The 17,878-nt window shown below is 32.6% G+C and overlaps 1 protein-coding gene across 6 annotated transcripts in view; it reads left to right on the top strand.

Moving 5' to 3' along the window:
• Positions 1-17,661, top strand: part of LOC116412933 (AF4/FMR2 family member 3) — a 309,889-nt gene extending 292,228 nt beyond the window's left edge. For all 6 annotated transcript variants that reach the window (XM_052893985.1, XM_052893983.1, XM_052893981.1 and 3 more), the window contains one exon: positions 743-17,661. In XM_052893985.1, coding sequence (XP_052749945.1) covers positions 743-861 — 119 coding nt within the window. In that variant the 3' untranslated portion in view covers positions 862-17,661. The remainder of the gene's footprint in view (positions 1-742) is intronic.
• Positions 17,662-17,878: the final 217 nt, after the last annotated feature.

Here is a 17,878-nt window from a genome sequence, read left to right as displayed (position 1 = left end):
TCACTGGGTCGATTTCGGTACGAACAAAAGCACGAAATTGAGCCCGAAAATTCGAATTTTCGTTTCATGGTAGACCCCCTGTTCGCATTACACCACACCGTAACACATGTTTAAAAAAATTATCAAAACTAACTAATACCTATAAATGCTGGGTTTAAAACTAGATGATGCTCTACAGGATAGAGCGATATTTAATTATGTCTCCTAGTTCAAAAATTACAATTAAAACTACAAGATATCTTCATAATGCATGTAAAAACTCTTGGATTCTCTTAATGTGTTAATTGTATAAAATCTATCACCAATAGCTTAGGAAAGTTATCATTTTTGTCACAAAACAAGTACTATAGATACCATAATATTCACTATGGTACCCCTTTGACGAAAAATATCTCTCGTCATTCACATTTTTTTTTTTTTGGAGTCTAAAGTATATCTTAGTACCCAGAGAGCGAGACAAAGAGATCATCTTTATATATTCTCCTTCGGATATAAATTATATAATAATATTTTCTAAATAACTAAAAATAATTTTTATTCAAGTACACTTAATTTATAATTTATAAGCATTTTTGCTCTTTAAACATCTCTAAAGCCTAACTGCGTTTGCTAATCCGCGTGACAACTACTGGCAAAACCCCGTAAGGGGGAGGCTTATGTTCAGCAGTGGACTGTTGAGGGGGATATGATGATGATGATTCATGACCAGATCAGTCCTTAAGGTACAATATATATGTTTCAGATCTATTCATCGCGGTAGATCGCAAGTGCGGCCCTCTGTCGCTGTCGTCCACGTTCCGACATTTGGTCCAATACGTGCGGTACGCGATATCGCTGCTCAAGAACGTGCCGCGCGAGTGACCGCGCCCGCTGCCGCGCCCGCTGCCGCGCCCGCTGCCGCGTCCGCTGCAGCCACCGCTCCTCGCCCGCCACTGCGGTGTCTGACCAACGAGCGTCGCTAGGCTTGTATCACTTGTACTTGTAACATACACCACGGGGAACAATGGACTACGTAACGTTAAAAATCCAGGATTTCACGTGTTTACTGAAATAACTATTTTTAAAATTATATAAAAAGGATATTATTGTAACACGTTTGATGAACGAATTGGAATTTTGATAAATTATTTTAACAGCAAATTGGGACTTTTGAAAAAGAGAAAATTATTATGTCCATAATAAAATCACAAATTCGTTTATTTTAAACATAGAAATATAAAATACTAAACTCATCATAATGCAAACTTATTTATTATTTAATTTAAATGGAGATTTTTAATGTTTAATTAAGATTGTAAAAAGAGAATAAAATCTATCTAGAGAATAGAATTCTAATTTTAGTAATATGGAACTATTATATATATATATATATACAAAAAGGAAGATACTCTTTCACTTTTAATTTCGCCTCGTTAGCATCCAAAAAGTACATCTAAATTGCTAGTCAGGTGTATTTTGTAATGTGATCTAATGAAATCCAATTTTGTAATGTGCCATCTTTTAAGGGAACTATAAAGAATGGCTATCGTTTTTAAATGTATTTTGTATTTCTATGTTGATGAACGTGTAATATTTTTAAATATTCATTTACTTCAGTATTGAAGTCTAATCGGTAAAGTGTGACACAAATCGATTAGTTAGTTGTTTTTTTTTTTTTTTTAATAATGATGATATATATGAATTGAAACGATCACGATTATTAACTAAATGATCAGGTAACTGTAGGTGGTGTCTGCCTACTTGAAGCTATAAAATATTGGATGTGTTTATGATTATATAAAATATAAATTCTATTTTTATTGTCGTTTAATGTAAGTTTTTAATTATAGTTTTATAAGAAAACAGATTTTACTGATTAGACTTCGCTAAGAGTGTTTATACCAAAGTCAGATGACCTTTTTTATGTCAATTTTCAAAAACAATTTTAATTTTTTTTTTTCATTTATTTATATTTAGTGTGCAAGCAATTGTGTTTGCATGACTGTGTTTCGGTTTGAAGGGTGGGATATGACGTGAATTTACTGGGTACAGAGGAATAACACCTGAGTCCTCAGGAATGGCAACGCATGGGGGGTATCATGGGTGAAACAGTATACTCTGCTATGTCCATGGTACTGCTCATGTCTATAGGCGACGGTTACCACTTTCCATCATCCGTCATTCCGTCATTCTAAGTCGCATAAAAAAAAATTTCATCGCGTTAAGTCCCTATTGTGTATTTAAAATATATTTAAATATTAACTGCTGTTGAATTATTTTTGAAAATTAACAATTCATGTCGCTTAACATTTGGTATGAACGCTCTTAATTATTTATATTGAAATGACGAAAAATTGCAATACAATTGACAATTTGTTATTTATGAAATTAAGTTATTTACTAAAATAGATCGTATGTTTGGTAATCTTAATTATTTTTAAGTATTTTCATATTGCAACCCATCGGTGGAATACGTTTCTAATTTTGTTACTGTTGGTTGAAAACGGATTAACGGATGGTTATTGTTCGATTGAAATTTTTTAAAGTACAGTCACCGGCAAATAATTTGATAATAGTTTTTCTAGCACGTGACCTGTGCAGTAACGATTTTATATATACATGTACGTTTTGCATCGAAAGTTATTTTAATCGGGGACTTTTAGGTTGTTTCATTACATACTTTTATGTTTATATACACTTATAAACACTCATATGTATGTGTTGGCAATAAGTAATTTTTTATTTAAAACAAAAAAGGTCAAACTTCACACAATTGTCATGGTGATGAAAGTGAATATCATCATCGTCATTATATCAGCCGTTAACCCTTCTTTGCATAATGGTGGAAATTTCCATCATAACATTGAATGCCCAAAAATTATATAAAAGAACAAGTTTACTTTAAGTTGATCGTGTCTGGATACCTTTTTAATGTTCATTGCAGAAAAAAAAAACATAGCTGTCAAATTTATTTTTGTAACCATTTGTCCTTTAATTTTGAACATGAATTGTATCACCTTGATTTATTTCGCCAATAAAAAAAAAACATGCAAAGAAGGGTTAATTGTCCAGTGCTGAATATATGCCTTCCTCATAAGGGTGGGAGGTTCTACGTAATAGTTACCATATTGTAATTTTAAAATATATTTATTTTCGTCATAATAATTGGCACATCATAATATAATAAGCACTGGCGACTCTATTTGTGTCGTCAGTGACGACGGGCAGCGGTGATCACTCACCATCAGGTGGTGATCTGATGGTGAGTGATCACCGTTAGCACTCTCGTTGTTAGCCTTTCACATAAAAAATAAAAGGAATTGTGAATAGAATTAATAGCGGAATACTTTCAACCGCAAAAAAATACATACGAATTGTAAACTTTTTACTATTGAAATTATCTTAAAAATTATCTACTGCGCAGGCTTCATTGTTTATTTTTTCCAAATTATTTGCCGCGAACTGTACTTGATATATTTTGATCGTTGTAATATCAAATTTAAACCATATTAGTGTATTAATACACTTTATAACTTTAATGAAGTTAGTAAATCAAATGTATTATGAATTAAATTCTAGGCTCAAACATTATAGACATATATCTGTACTACAGAGGCTTAATACTAAACGTTAAAACGAAAATTACTGGATAAAGATATGCAGAATTAAACTTGGGCATTATTATAGGACCATTATCAAGTAAAAGGCCACTGATAGAATTTCACCAATCTACAGATATACCACAAGGTGACAAGCAAGCAGACAGCCTGTCTGATTATAAATCGTTACTGTAGCATAGCAACACTAAAAAATATTGTGGTCAATTCGAAGGCGCTAATTTTTTAAACCAATCTTCAAAACTAAAATTCGAATTTGATATAATAGTGAAATCTTTATTATAAGGACGGATGTGAACCTAAATAAATATGTCCCTTCCATTCTAACACGGCATATCTAGCTGTCAATTTGAAATGGACGACATAAACTTTTTTCTCATTTTTATGTATGATTCTTTGATAAAGATATTCAGAATGTTTGAATCGTCAGAGGCGTCGGTAACGGTAACAGTGTTGCGAGTTCAGTGGTTATTTCCCACATTAAAAAGTCGACTTTAAAAAATTTAGTGAGGAAATGAAAGTAGGCTCATTTGCCTCTGTGATACAGGTATATTCTAAAACTAAGGGCGTTTCTGATAGCGAGTCATTGTGTATAAATTCAAAGTACAAAATGGCGTTTCAATTAAATCAATTTCTTTATTTACAGATTATAAAACCCCACAAGGATAGTTCAAAATATACTCAAAAGCAATGACGACTTTAGTGGCTATTGTAGTAATTATTGAAATTCATTATTATAACAAATAAGCCATTTTGAGCTCTGAGTTTGTACAGCGAATGCTCATAATCAGTAACACCCTTAAGAGCGTTCATTCTTTATCTTACTAAAGTATGGAAACCCCGAAATTAACTGTCAAATTTAAAAAATATTTTTTTTTTTTTTTTTTATTTAATTGATTGATAATAAAAAAAAATGTTTTGCTAGCGAATTAGAACGTCTATAATAGAATACGTTGCATACAAAGCAACCACTAAAAACTTTGCGCCTGTTTTTTTTTTTTAATTTCAAAATTATTTCTTCTCTCAGAATTCAAATTTTCAATACCAGCTTATTAAAAATATAATTGCATGTTTAAAGTTTTAGTTTGCTAGCAGAAACTTATTGAATGATCAGTCATAAACATTGAAAATTGTTAATTTGTTTTTGACAGATGACAGATAATTACAGTGTTGCCACACTTCGATAAGCTAAAATTATGAATGCCTTTTAATAAAATTATGAACAAGCAATGAATCGTATGTGGCTATTGCCAATACTTTCATATCGACGCTATCAGCAATGTATATTCTTTCTCTTAGGTTCTCGTCGGAAGATATTGTATATTTTGTACTAATAACACCAACTCGGATAGGACTGTAACGCATGTTTATTAGGTAGGGGTAATATCTATATATTGTTGGACATTGCTGGCCAAAAAGGTCATCACCCATTTCGATATCACCTATATCGGTCGGATATCTATTTTCGAATATGTTCAAAGTCTATTATCCGATATAATTTTTTGCATTACTTTTAACATATTCGTTATTAGACCAGTACATAGATGTTGGAACTAAAATATATAGACATTGCTATATCCCTAATATTTATAGCATGCTACACCACACAGATGTATTCAACTAATCCCGGCCACACACGACAAGATTTATCGCTTCGATCGCAACTGTAGTGAATACTATACAGTTTTCTGTATAAATACATTACGATTTATCATTACACAGGCGATTTTCCGTTGCGTGTGTGACAACATAAGATATGGACTCGATGGCCGATAGATGTCGCCGACGAATATGCGATCCATACCAACGGTGACTGTCGTCCGAACAGTCTTTAAACTACATTATCTTTCCAAAACTATGACCAAAAAAACTGTATAAAAATGTAATTACCGTGTGTATATAAAGTAAGCTTCGTTGCCTAGCAACGGCGCACGCGACCAGTCTCGCGTCGATCGACCGGCTCTGTAAATGTTAAGTGATAGAGTAAATCATATCTTAAGTGTTTTTCGTTGTAGTACCTTTTTCCAATCATTGAAAATGTTTTACTGTCGGGAACACATAATACGAATTGCTCGTTTCTAGTGTAATTGGAGCTATACGAAAACTGTTATTCGCATGTGGGCCAATCGAATATATTATAAATATCTCACTATGTATGGGATCACTTGTAGAGTTCTTCGCAATAATTAACTAAACTATCGCGCTTCTTTTTAAGTTGGTGAATGTGAAACTTAGAATGTACGATAAGTACTAATTTAGTTTAAAACCGCTAAGGAACTTGATGCGTGCCGACGTGATGTGAACGAGTCGGTTTGTTGTAGACGTACGTGTGATGCACTCGCAGGACAATTGTCTAACTAATAGCGAATATGTTCCTATATAGATTTGATTAGATACAGAACAATGATTGAGCAAAACATGTTTACAGTCGTGTCTATATGACTAAATATTTTTTCGTATACATATCAAATTATTTGGGGACAAAATCGTCTAGACTCTCGTTTGATATAATTTCGTGTTTAGATAATGAAATACAATGGCGGCGCGATCAAGACAGTTTCTGATCTCTCATTGACATGTAGACGTTTTTTGTGAGACAATAATACTCTGTTAGGGGAGCTAGATTCATTGAATACCATAACTTCTCCAGTTGGATGGTTGAAGAGTTAATTGAGATAATGTAATTGGTTGAACAAAACAATTGACGTGATTCAATTTAATAAACTTAAAGTGCAAAATATTTTTAAAATGTAATAATTTATAATTACAAACAACGCTGACATCAAATAACGCCGTAACACCAATAACAATATCTATTCCTATCGGTTGTTTTTCAAATTTATGTTGTGATTGTATATATATATATATATATATATATTGATATATATATATATGATAATTATTATATTATACATTTTGTAATGAATATACATGTTAGTGCCAGATAGGTTTTTTTATGGACGTTTATAGCAAGAGTGTAGCCGATGCGAAGTAATATGACACTGCAAGTGTTGGCGTGCGTCGGTCGGGTGTGCGTGCGTGCTCGCGTGGGCGTGCACGTGGGCGCACGCGTGTGTGTGCGTACGCGGCCGTTTCAATACAAAACAGTTGTAACGTTATTAAGTAAGGAGTGACAAGAGATGCCTTGTACATATTATATTATAAGAAATGTGTAGTTTCATTCAATATTTTAATTTATATTGTAAACTATATATTTATAATAATGTTTGAATAAGAAACTTTATGAGGGTGAGTGTGTGGGGCGTGAACGTGTCGAGGCCTGGCGTGAGTGAGTGGTCACGGGATCCTGTTCTGTATAAGACAATTTATTTTTAAAATTGGATATTGTAAATGTCGTAGAGGAGCTTGCAGCGTTCGATTTATTAATATGTAGGTTAGATGATAGGCGGTCGGCTCGGAGACCTGACGCCTCAAATAGACGCACTCTCGCGGAGCCAATATTACCAACATAGGTACTGATGCAAATAGATGTCGCAACTCCTTGTACTTTGCGTGCTATTACGTTCGAAGTAAGCTCAAAAAAGCCTACTTGTACCCAGCTTAAATTGCGATTCGAAGTTCCTATTCATACATAGAAGAAAGTTATGATAAAGTGGTAGAGAGGAATTTGCTATCAATTTATAGCTCGTGTATCATCACAATGGTTTAGTAGTGGCACGCTTAGGTTTAATATTGATCGAGGCACCTTGCGACGTCTATTTCCATCTGTGTCTGTGATTACCACGCTAGTTACCGCTCGCGTTGCGTTGCTTCCAGTAGGGAGGTCGCCGCGTGAAACCAGCCCATACTTCTTCTACGTATATTGGTTACTACAGAACGTTGCACACTACACGATCAATCACAAATAATCGGTACTTACTTTCCGCACAAATTTTATTTATAATTTTTTTTTAAATTGTTATTTATGTATTGTTTCAACAATATTCACAGCAAAACTTAGGCAGTTAAATCTTACATTCATACAATGGTTTGGATTTGGTAAGTGCCTTTCAATAGTTGTGACTTTGTCCCAACACTATTATGTTTTTTTTTTTTTCTCTCGTTGATGAATTATTGTATATTAATTATCAAAAATCAATTGCATCTCATTTAGAAACTCGCATCTGTACTTTATTTTTGTTATCGTTCTTAGTTAAATAATGTTATGATTTTTCAATTATTTTTTTTTCCATTATGTTTTGTTGCTTTTATTATTTTTAAGCCTTTAATCCCATAATTTTAGAGACTCGTTCTAAATTTTTTTTTGTATAGTTTTGTGTTATAAATTTTTTTTTTTTTTTTGCTAGCATATCTCTTCGTATCTATTTTGAACTACGAAGGGATGTACCAACCTACGTATGTCACATTAATTTCATACATATATTTTAAATGAACAATAAAATGTTCATTAATTCAAGTGAATGTTGTCCTAAAATGAAACCAAATTTGACAAAATTTTTTAATATATATATAAATCGATGAACAAGTGTGAGCGCTGGTTTGGTTAGCGATTGTTTAGATAATTGTAAAATACTGTTTTCATTATTTTTTTTTTATATTAGCATCTTGTGTTGATAGCATGTATAATTTGTTTTTTTTTTTATTCGAATTAAGATTATGTATAAACTTGTTTTCCCTTAATTTTATTATTTGTGTAAACTATATGTTATTGATGATAGAATAATACATTAATTTTTATGTATGGATTATTTTTGTTTCTTTATTTTCCTTTCCTTTTGTTTTGATTATTTTAAAATTTACTTTGATTTGTTTTTCTTTTAATAAAGTTTTTATTATTTGGTAATGCGAGATAGTTCATTATTCACTTAGACGTAATTATGTTGAAATAGTAACAATTTTATTACTTCATTATTCTAAATTCAGACTATTTGTTTATTCAGTTTATTCTAATGCGGTAAGTTTATAAAATTTGTAAAGTAGATGGCGCCAGTGTGTTTTATATAGTCAATTCAGTGATCAATCGTACCATATTGCCATTTGACGACGAGGTGTCGTAGTTTCGCATTTTTATACCAAAATAATGCTTTAATTATGTGATAGCGTAATACAATTTGCCTTCGTCAATTTTGCTACCGATAAATACAATTCCGAAACAAAGCCGGTGCTGACATGATCTCTCGAAGAACACGTCACACAATGTACGCAGAAGATAAGATTGAAATTAGGGACAATTTATCTTTGTATACCAGGGGTTCCCAAACTTATTCTGTCTACTGCTCACTTTGAGAATAAATAATTTTTAGGGCCCCCACTTTTTTACCTTCTTAAAAAAAACCACTATTACTTCAAGATAAATAAATCACCCCCCAAACCTCTACACAACGCCCCCATTTTTTTTTTCTAGATCTCTTACCGCCCCTCTTTAGGCCTGCAGCGCCCAAGAGGGGGCGTTATCGCCCACTTTGAGTAGGACTGTTGTATACTATAAATTACTAATAACGGCATATTACATATTAGTCATCAAGAAACAAGATCTTGAAATTCGTAATTCTACTGACGAAGTAAATATCTGATTAATCGAAATGCGAATTCTGAACTTCCATCATATTTTTTTTTATAACTGGTTTCCTAAGTACGTTCCTTTACTAAAGAAATAGATAACACTTCTAATAAATACAGTACATAAAAAGCTACTGGATATTACTCTGTTTACATTGAATAAAAAATAAACTGCGTCCACTCACGATTAAGGATTCCGAATGGTTCCGAAACTAGTCGAGCTTTCTCGACCTAATTGCATGTAAGTTAAATCAACAATTATTACATTAAAAAAAACATTACACAAAATCAAAGAAAATCAATGTAGCCAACATTGAGACAGTCAGCACCGTCCTTCGTACATTGATACAGATGCAGCTGTTGCAATAACGCACAGACGTGTTCGTGAGACATTAAATGCCTTATCGCAAGTGTCTTTCTGCCGCCGATTTAAGATAGAATAATGTCGAGCACACTGCGTGTGCGCTTAGAATTGTCCCAGACAGATCTAGAAGTAGAGAGTCGCAGTGTTTTATCCATTTAGTATATGTGTGTTTATTGTACTGGAGTTTTACTTACCATAAATAGTATATCCTTTAGCAACTCTAGTGAAATAGGGATTTAACTGTTTCAGACTATAATTCTAAAAGTTACAGGTTCAATCCGCGTTCAATACAAATGTATTGATCTAAGAGATTTATAAAATGTATTTACAAACATGTTCGTTCCTCTTAAAACATTTGTAAAAGCCTAATTGCGGTTGCCAACCCACTTGCCAAGCGTGAGTACTGGCGAAACTCCCTTTATAAGACAGGATTATGTCCAGCAGTGGACAGTTAACGGCTGAAATAATAATTTATAAAAACAAAAATATTTGGTAGTTTTAACAAGTTGTCAACCACTCATAGCTTTTTTTTACATTATATAGATAGAGCATCGAGCCGCAAAAACGGATCAACTTTTTGTTAGCTAATTGTCAAATTAGATGCCAAATAAAATGAGTTTTTACGCATTAAAAAGGCGCACAAATAATAAGACAAAATAAATATAGAAGTTATAAAGGAATCACTCATAACTATTTATCACGCAAAATTGTATGAAAAGTTGACCCGCTTTTCTCGAAGCATTTGTATGGAAACGTAATCTATATAATCTAAGTTTTTTTTATACCACTAGAATTAACAAACAAGCATACGGTTCTATTGATTCTGTAGTGTGAACTTTCCTAATTGAGAACTAGATGACGCTGTTAAGAGTATTGGTATATTTAACATCATATGTACTCTTAGATACATTTATGCCCAGCTCTGTTCCTAATTCTGAGGTGGGCGCAGCCTACCTGTCCCTCTTATTTACGCTTACGGATGGATAAGACTCAACAATACATACATTTCTGTTCTCTTTTGTCTTTCCTTACTATTTCTTTTATAAAAATTTTACATAGTTTGATGATTGAATTTCTTAATCATTACAAATAGGAGTTCATATAATATTGCGTCGGAATATATTAGTAGTTTGTGTATGAAATTACCATACTATAGAACAAAATCCTTAAGTGTGTCTGTATATATAACGAGATTATGAGCTCACCATATTTTTCCGTTTTCAACAATTTTATTTGTCTTTATCCGAAAGTCCTCTTCAGGGAGCATACGCCACTTTGCGTCGCATACGTCAGTCACGGTGAGTTCATTATTTTCCATTATATATGTATATAGGCATCGGATTAATATGAACATAAGTTTTAAAAATAATATCCTTAAGTATTTTATGAGAATCAATGAGTGATGCCTTTGGCAGTATATATGTACATAAGTTGCTGCGGCCGTTTATCATACGGCGGATCGTATGCTTGCTTGCTACAAATTCAATTCAATCAAACGCACGACTCAGTAGACAATAAACACACAGATTGAATTGCAAAGTTAAAAGTGAGGACGCCTGACAATGTATCATGTATTAAATAAAATACACAGACGATTGGCCGACAGTTCTGAGCGTACAAGCAAGGACCCAAACACCATTATGCAAATAGATCAATTATAATTGGTACGTATATAATAGATGTCGTAACGTCATAGTCGCTGCAAGCTCATATTATGGTTTGCACAAACGAGAGACAATCTATAGAGGACAAGAAAATATTTTGGAAAGTCGTAGGTAGTCGTAAGTAATTCTGCATATGAAATTCCCACAGCGTGGTAGAGATATTGTTTTCATCTTTTTAAAGAGGTATTCTACCAGTAAAACAATTTTTTTTTTTTTCATAAAAATACGGATAGAAAAATGACAAATATTTGAGTCGTTCATGCTAACATGGCTGTCAAGTTAGGGACTGCAAATATTTTTGTCGCTTTCAACTTTTTTTTTTGCAACATTAATTAATAATTGAGTAACAAATTAACGACTTAATTAATTTACTTAATTTTTGTACGAAAAATGTTCACGTTTTACTATTAATCACTGTCTTAATAGAATGTTAATAATTTCCTTTGTCCTCTGTACAATAGGTTGAAAAATTTTACTTCTAAACAGCTCGATGCGACAAAATTGGAACCCGAATTAACTATGAATTCCTACAGCAATAATATGGGAATAATGTATGTTAGATGGTAAGATAAAAGCCGGTATTTAGTCAAAACACCAGTAGATGGCACCTGCGTCAGGCCTAATGACGTTTGAGAAGGTGGTTGGGAAATTTCTCCACGTGTCACTGTTTTTTCAGTAATATAATTAAATACTCGGGACAAATAGCTGAAAGATGTGTCATTATCGGGATGATAGGTTTAGCGAATTCGAATCCTGTCAGATCATGTCGTAAGGTTTTTTCGACCTATTATTTTTGGAGGACAAAATACTCCATTGCAACATATGCACTTTGTACGAACTCGTGTAATCAATACAATGCAATTCCCTATTGTATATTGATGGACATAAAAATAGATCGAGAATTGTCCCTCGTTTGTGCACGCCCTTAGTTTAAATGTGCGCGCGCATTTTGCGTCGATCGTATAACAAGCCTAACACAACACGCTTTTGTATACGATAAATCATAGTTACCGTATTCACACAGCAATATATAGCTATAAACAAAGTGGCAAATTCACATAGCCAACCATCGAAGACGAGTAACAAACGAAACTATCGGTAGACACATTTTCGTTAGTGCACACATGCGAAAGAGTGAGTTGCTATCACGTTTTATCTAACGCGGTAGCGTTTACGCACCTATCGATAGATACGTTTATCACTAGTCTAAAAGGCCATTAGCATAGTTATTGTTTTTTAGTCTATGGTCGCTATCCTACATTGAGCGTGCAGGCAGTTATTAAGAAGAAGCACTTGCTAAGAGTCGTAAACTTTGTGGTTTTGAATTATTTCAAAGTCTAAAATTGCAAGTATGATGTACGACCATGAAGAGCAGGATGATGTCTAAATACGTTATCTGTGTAACGTAAATGGCATCTTATTTAAGATGAATGATTTAATGAAAACGCTACGAAATTTGGCAGGAAACTGCAAAATTACGATTCATTAGCATGAGGGGCCTTTCAAGTGAAACACAGTTGGCAATAGTAACAAGAGAATTATGTAATTGTTAGTAATAATTATATCCATATACAACGATTTGTTTGTTTACTAGATCGCCAAAAAGGTAAAAGCAATACACTTTTTCTTACACGGGGTGTTCAATAATGTATTTACTTGTGTCCGTGTGAATACATTGTAAATTTATCAAGATCTATGTGTTTGACAAATTCCATATAAATCAGCTTAGTCGAATATGCGTAATTCAGTAACAGAATTTCATAGTACTAATATTTTTAGATTGTCATTATATAAAATGCATTTTCAGTACTATAGTATTAAAAGAAGACTATTTATGTCAGTAAGAACTTTTCCTGAACTAATTTATATTTTTTTTATTCATTTCGATACATTCAGTTCCCGGTCTAATGGATTATTACAATAAAACTACAGTAAATATATTTTAAACACCCTGTGTTTATGAATTCTTACGGTCGGAGATCCTTGATCTAAATAATAAGAGTAGCTCTATTTTTACTAAAACAGTGTTTTTCAACCTGCGGATCGCGAAGGGCGAAGGGGTGGGGAGGAGTCAAATAAAAATGCACTTGATTATTATTTCTTACTAGAAAGTTAATAAAAAACGCCATTTTTTAAATCAGTTTATTTACTTTTATTACAAACTTATGGGGTCATGGATAAGATAAAAAAAATTGCTTACGATTGTAATATTTAATAGGGTAATCAGAGGCATTTATCGAATATGTACAAAACGTAATCGACATGCATAATTCGCCGCGAATGTTAGAATTCACCATGGCAAAGGGCGACCCTACCGCCATCTCTTGGATTAGTAATTTTATCGTGTAGGTACTAAATATATTTTATTAATGTTCGCGTATTCAAAATGGTTGAAAAACACTGCTCCAAAAGTCTTGGCAACTGTTCTAAGCAATTAAAATATCCATCTTTTAAACACTGCCTACCTATAGTCGATATAAGGAAAAGTCTTAAACGATTCCATTGATTTAATGTAGTACTTTGTATAGAGGACGTCTAAGCAGCAAGTTGGCGATGCGAGAAAAGAGATAGAGATATTTGGATGTATGAAGATAATTGAGACGGGGAGAACGTGTGCCCTCTTTAAAAATTAAGTGCCAAATTATATTTTTTTTATTATTAAAGAATAAAATGCAATAAATATTTAGATACTGTTTCGATTAGTGACCCTTCCCTCACTTCGTGCACAGATAATATAATACTATATCTTCGGGTCCTGTCGCCTGTATCAAATAGTGAGAACGGGACATCTAGTTCGACAAAGTGCATTAAGTGTGAAAAGGGCAAAACTTACATCAAAATACACCTGTTTTGAATTATGGTTATAGATTTTATTTGGAAAATAAACAGTACAATATCATAAATAAATTCCACAGTAACTTATAAGTAATGTATGTGGATGCTCTACAATTTGCTGCTTTCATTAAATACTTTATGTATAAAATCGACTATAGGATGGTATAAGGATGGTTCGAAATTTCATTTTATACCTAAGTAACACCAAGCAACACCATAAGAGATTATGTACTTAACATGGATTTCTACACTCATAGTATAAATAGGCTTAGTCGCAACATAGATTCAAATAAATTACTAGCTTAGAATTTTATAATCTTTTTATACTATATTTAACAAAGAATAACACGCAGCAGTGCTTTATATCGTAAATGAATTACTATCTGTCGTGCGCTTGTTTTAAATTGTTTTATTTATGTTATAAGAAAATCCCAAATGCCCTACTTATTTGAAATCCATCACATACTTTATATTTAGCGATCATGGTTCTAAGTATAACTTTTCAAGAGACATATTATGAATTTTATATACACAAATATGTATGGACTAAAAAAAAACCCATAAAGTTACTCAATAACAAGGTCTAAAACAGAGACAGAATATTATTGAAATAATTTTTAAGTCGGATTATTGACGTCGTCTTTTAGAATTGTAAATGTAACAATTAATTAAATAAGTACGTAAATTGTCATTATTAAATTCTTGAATGAATGTTTATACATGAATTACCTTGGTTTAAAACTAAGCACAACGGATATTAATAATTACTAGCCTATAATTGTATCTACATAAACATTTTACTAAACAACAATTCTAAACTACAACGCAACCACATTCTAAATGAATATAAGACGCTTAAGTGCATTGCCGTATTCGTGTATTATTATATAACTATTTTTAGAATAACAATTCACACGATAACCATTTTTAGGTGTTTCCTTGTTACTGTCCCGAACTACTCCTGGCCGATGGCAGAGGCGCCTATTTGTATTATGCGGAGTGGGGAATTGAATTCATTTATTTTAGAAATAAAGTTCAAAATGGAAATTTAAATTGTGCCTTAGTGAGAGATTGTTTAGCCTCATTTAATTTGAAATCTCTTGTTCAAATTACACACTCATAGTGCGGTCTGTACGTTAACTGTCTAAGTGATGTATAAGGGGACAAAACGGCTCGCTTATACAGCGTACAGAGTTGGTAACAGCCATATTATTTTAATGGTAACAATTTGATGTTTTTGTACAGATTTTGATCAATCGCACTGTACACTAAACGCACTAAAGTAGATTTAAAAATTGAAAATAAAACCCCTCTCTGATTTATAATAAATAAAGTAATGCAATAACAAGTAACAATATTTCTTTTTATTGAATGTTGTATATTTATTATATTTATATTATAATACGTAGAGCGGTATGTATATGTCGTAGCAATAATGTAAGTGTGGCAATAAGGTTTAGTGCATTTGCTTTCGTGTTTCGAGTAACCGGTGTGTAGTGCCCTCTCCTGTTAGTCGATCGCTGTACACTCGCTTCCATCGTACATGTGTACGCTAAGTTCAAATCTATGTTATTGAGCTATATATTTTATGAGCAAGTAATTAGTTACATAGAATCGTGTACGTATGAATATCAATGTAATTGTTCACATTTATTTTATTAAACGCGAATTCATAGCCAGCCAAGTCGAACTGCTCGATGTGTAATGCGATAATTAAGCGGGATTATACTTTATTTAATCGATGGATGGTGAATGGTCAGTAAATAAATAAATTAAATCAATTAATTATTTATATACATAAATATATAACTATTATTAACTAATTTATTTATAGAATAATTTATTAAATAACTGATTTTAATTATAGGCAGTTTTTAATATTAATTATTTCAAATATATAATTTCGAAATAGATGCTACAAATGTCCTTTGCGCATCAAATTTGAATCTTAAATCCGATTTAATAGAGTTTAATTAAATTAAAACCTTATTATAATTTATTTACAATTACAATTAATTTACTCCAGCCATACAACTGTTATTGCTAATTTTGTTATTAATAAGTAACTTTTGTAACAAAGACCGACACATTAGTGGCGACATCTAGTTTTCTGTATGTTGTTTATTTCATGTGTACAACTTTAAATAATTTATAAATATTTTCTTTTATGATGTAACAGTTTTTGAAAAGGAATTTAGCTTGCACAGAATATAAAAAAAATGCTTGGTGCAGCAAAATTCGTATCGGGTAGTGCATTGATTCGGTCTGATGTACAGTTAAACCAGTGCAATATCTGACACAAGATGCGTAAGAACTTAACGCACAGAATGAGAATGAAATAGAGATGTCATTAATGTCAGTGTTCTTATTCTATGACGATTATGATTTTCCATTGTTTGCCGCCTGTTGTTTTCAATATTATAAAACAAGCAAGGAATTCGATTTGACTCTTTATGCAATTCAAATAGTGTTCATAATTGCATAGTACATTTCGAGCAGTTAGACGTACGGCGTGTGCGGCTTCGAAACGCGCTTAGATAATGTTGTGTGTATTGAGTGATAATGGGCGTCGATTTCTATTAGTTGAGTTTAATTTTTTGTTGTCAAATTAATTATTAGCGTAAGACAAAGTGCCAAGAGTCGCAACCTTTCCTAAGTGCAATTCCTTCTCAATTATGTATTTGTATGTCACAGTGTGGATTGAAGAGACTGGGTGATTCTAGAATTTCTTTTTCAATATTAAAAGATACATTTAGATAATTCTAACTCATATCTCTAAAATGAATTTTTAGAGAGACTTACAATTTAGAGAAAGGCATTTTAGAATGTCCCATTGTCTCGCTTAGCCAAACAAACCTCCAATATGATATTTTAATGCCAATAATTTCAATCATTATTCTCAATTTGATAAATTTATCAACAACTTCCTGTTTTCTAACCTTTTATTTGTATTGTAAAAATGGAGAATTGTATACTAAAATGAACGAAATCGCATAATGTTTATTAACGATAATAGCAGTAAATGATATTCTAAATTATGTTTTGTAGTAGTTTTTATTACAATTATATAGGCGTTAATGTGCGGCAGTTGTATCGTACGCGTTCATATAATAGTTGTGGAGAGTGTAAACATGCATTTCGCTGTAAATTTGTTATTAAAGTAGATCAGATATTGCGAGCGAACGCAACTCGACGGATTTCTGTCCGAGATGTCAGCACACGCATTCGTCAAATGCGACAGTCGACCGAAATCTGTTGAGAGAACGTCGGGCCTTCGCTGTTTACGGGCAATAGCCGAGGTCGTGGACATTTCGTAAAGAGTAGACGCGTGTGTACTCTTAATGTAAGAAACAAACAAATTATAGTATAAAATTGTTTACAGACGCTCCACGGGCGTTAGACGAAAATATTATTTTTCTTAGATCACATTATATTGTAATAAATGGTAAAGTATAGAAAGTATGGGTGTCATGCTGGTGGCAATGGGTGGTCGCGTCGCGCGGACGGTCAGGTTTAAAAAATATGTTATTTTTTTACGAGCGCGCCGACGGCGCCACGCCGTGGACTAGCATGGCCCCTCATATTTGTTATGTTTAAGAGGAAATATCTATTGTCTATTCCAAGGGTTGAATAACTACCAACACTTTTTTATATTACAATAATTATAGAAATTATTATTGAATGTTTCTTTTTTTTAATTCCTCAGCAACACCCATAATTGCCAATCCGCGTGCCAAGCGTGCAAACTACTGACAAAATTCTCCAATAGGAAAAGGCATATGTTTAGCATTAAACAGTGGACTGGCATGATAATGACCCATAATTTAGTACAATTATACTAAATTTCGACAACTTAAGTTTTTTATGTAACTAGTATGACAAACAAGCTGACGAAAAGT

The sequence above is a fragment of the Galleria mellonella genome, unplaced genomic scaffold (genome assembly GCF_026898425.1).
Source record: "Galleria mellonella isolate WM207_F2 unplaced genomic scaffold, CSIRO_AGI_GalMel_v1 utg184, whole genome shotgun sequence".
NCBI lineage: Eukaryota > Metazoa > Arthropoda > Insecta > Lepidoptera > Pyralidae > Galleria > Galleria mellonella.
This window is presented reverse-complemented; position numbering and strand designations above follow the sequence as displayed.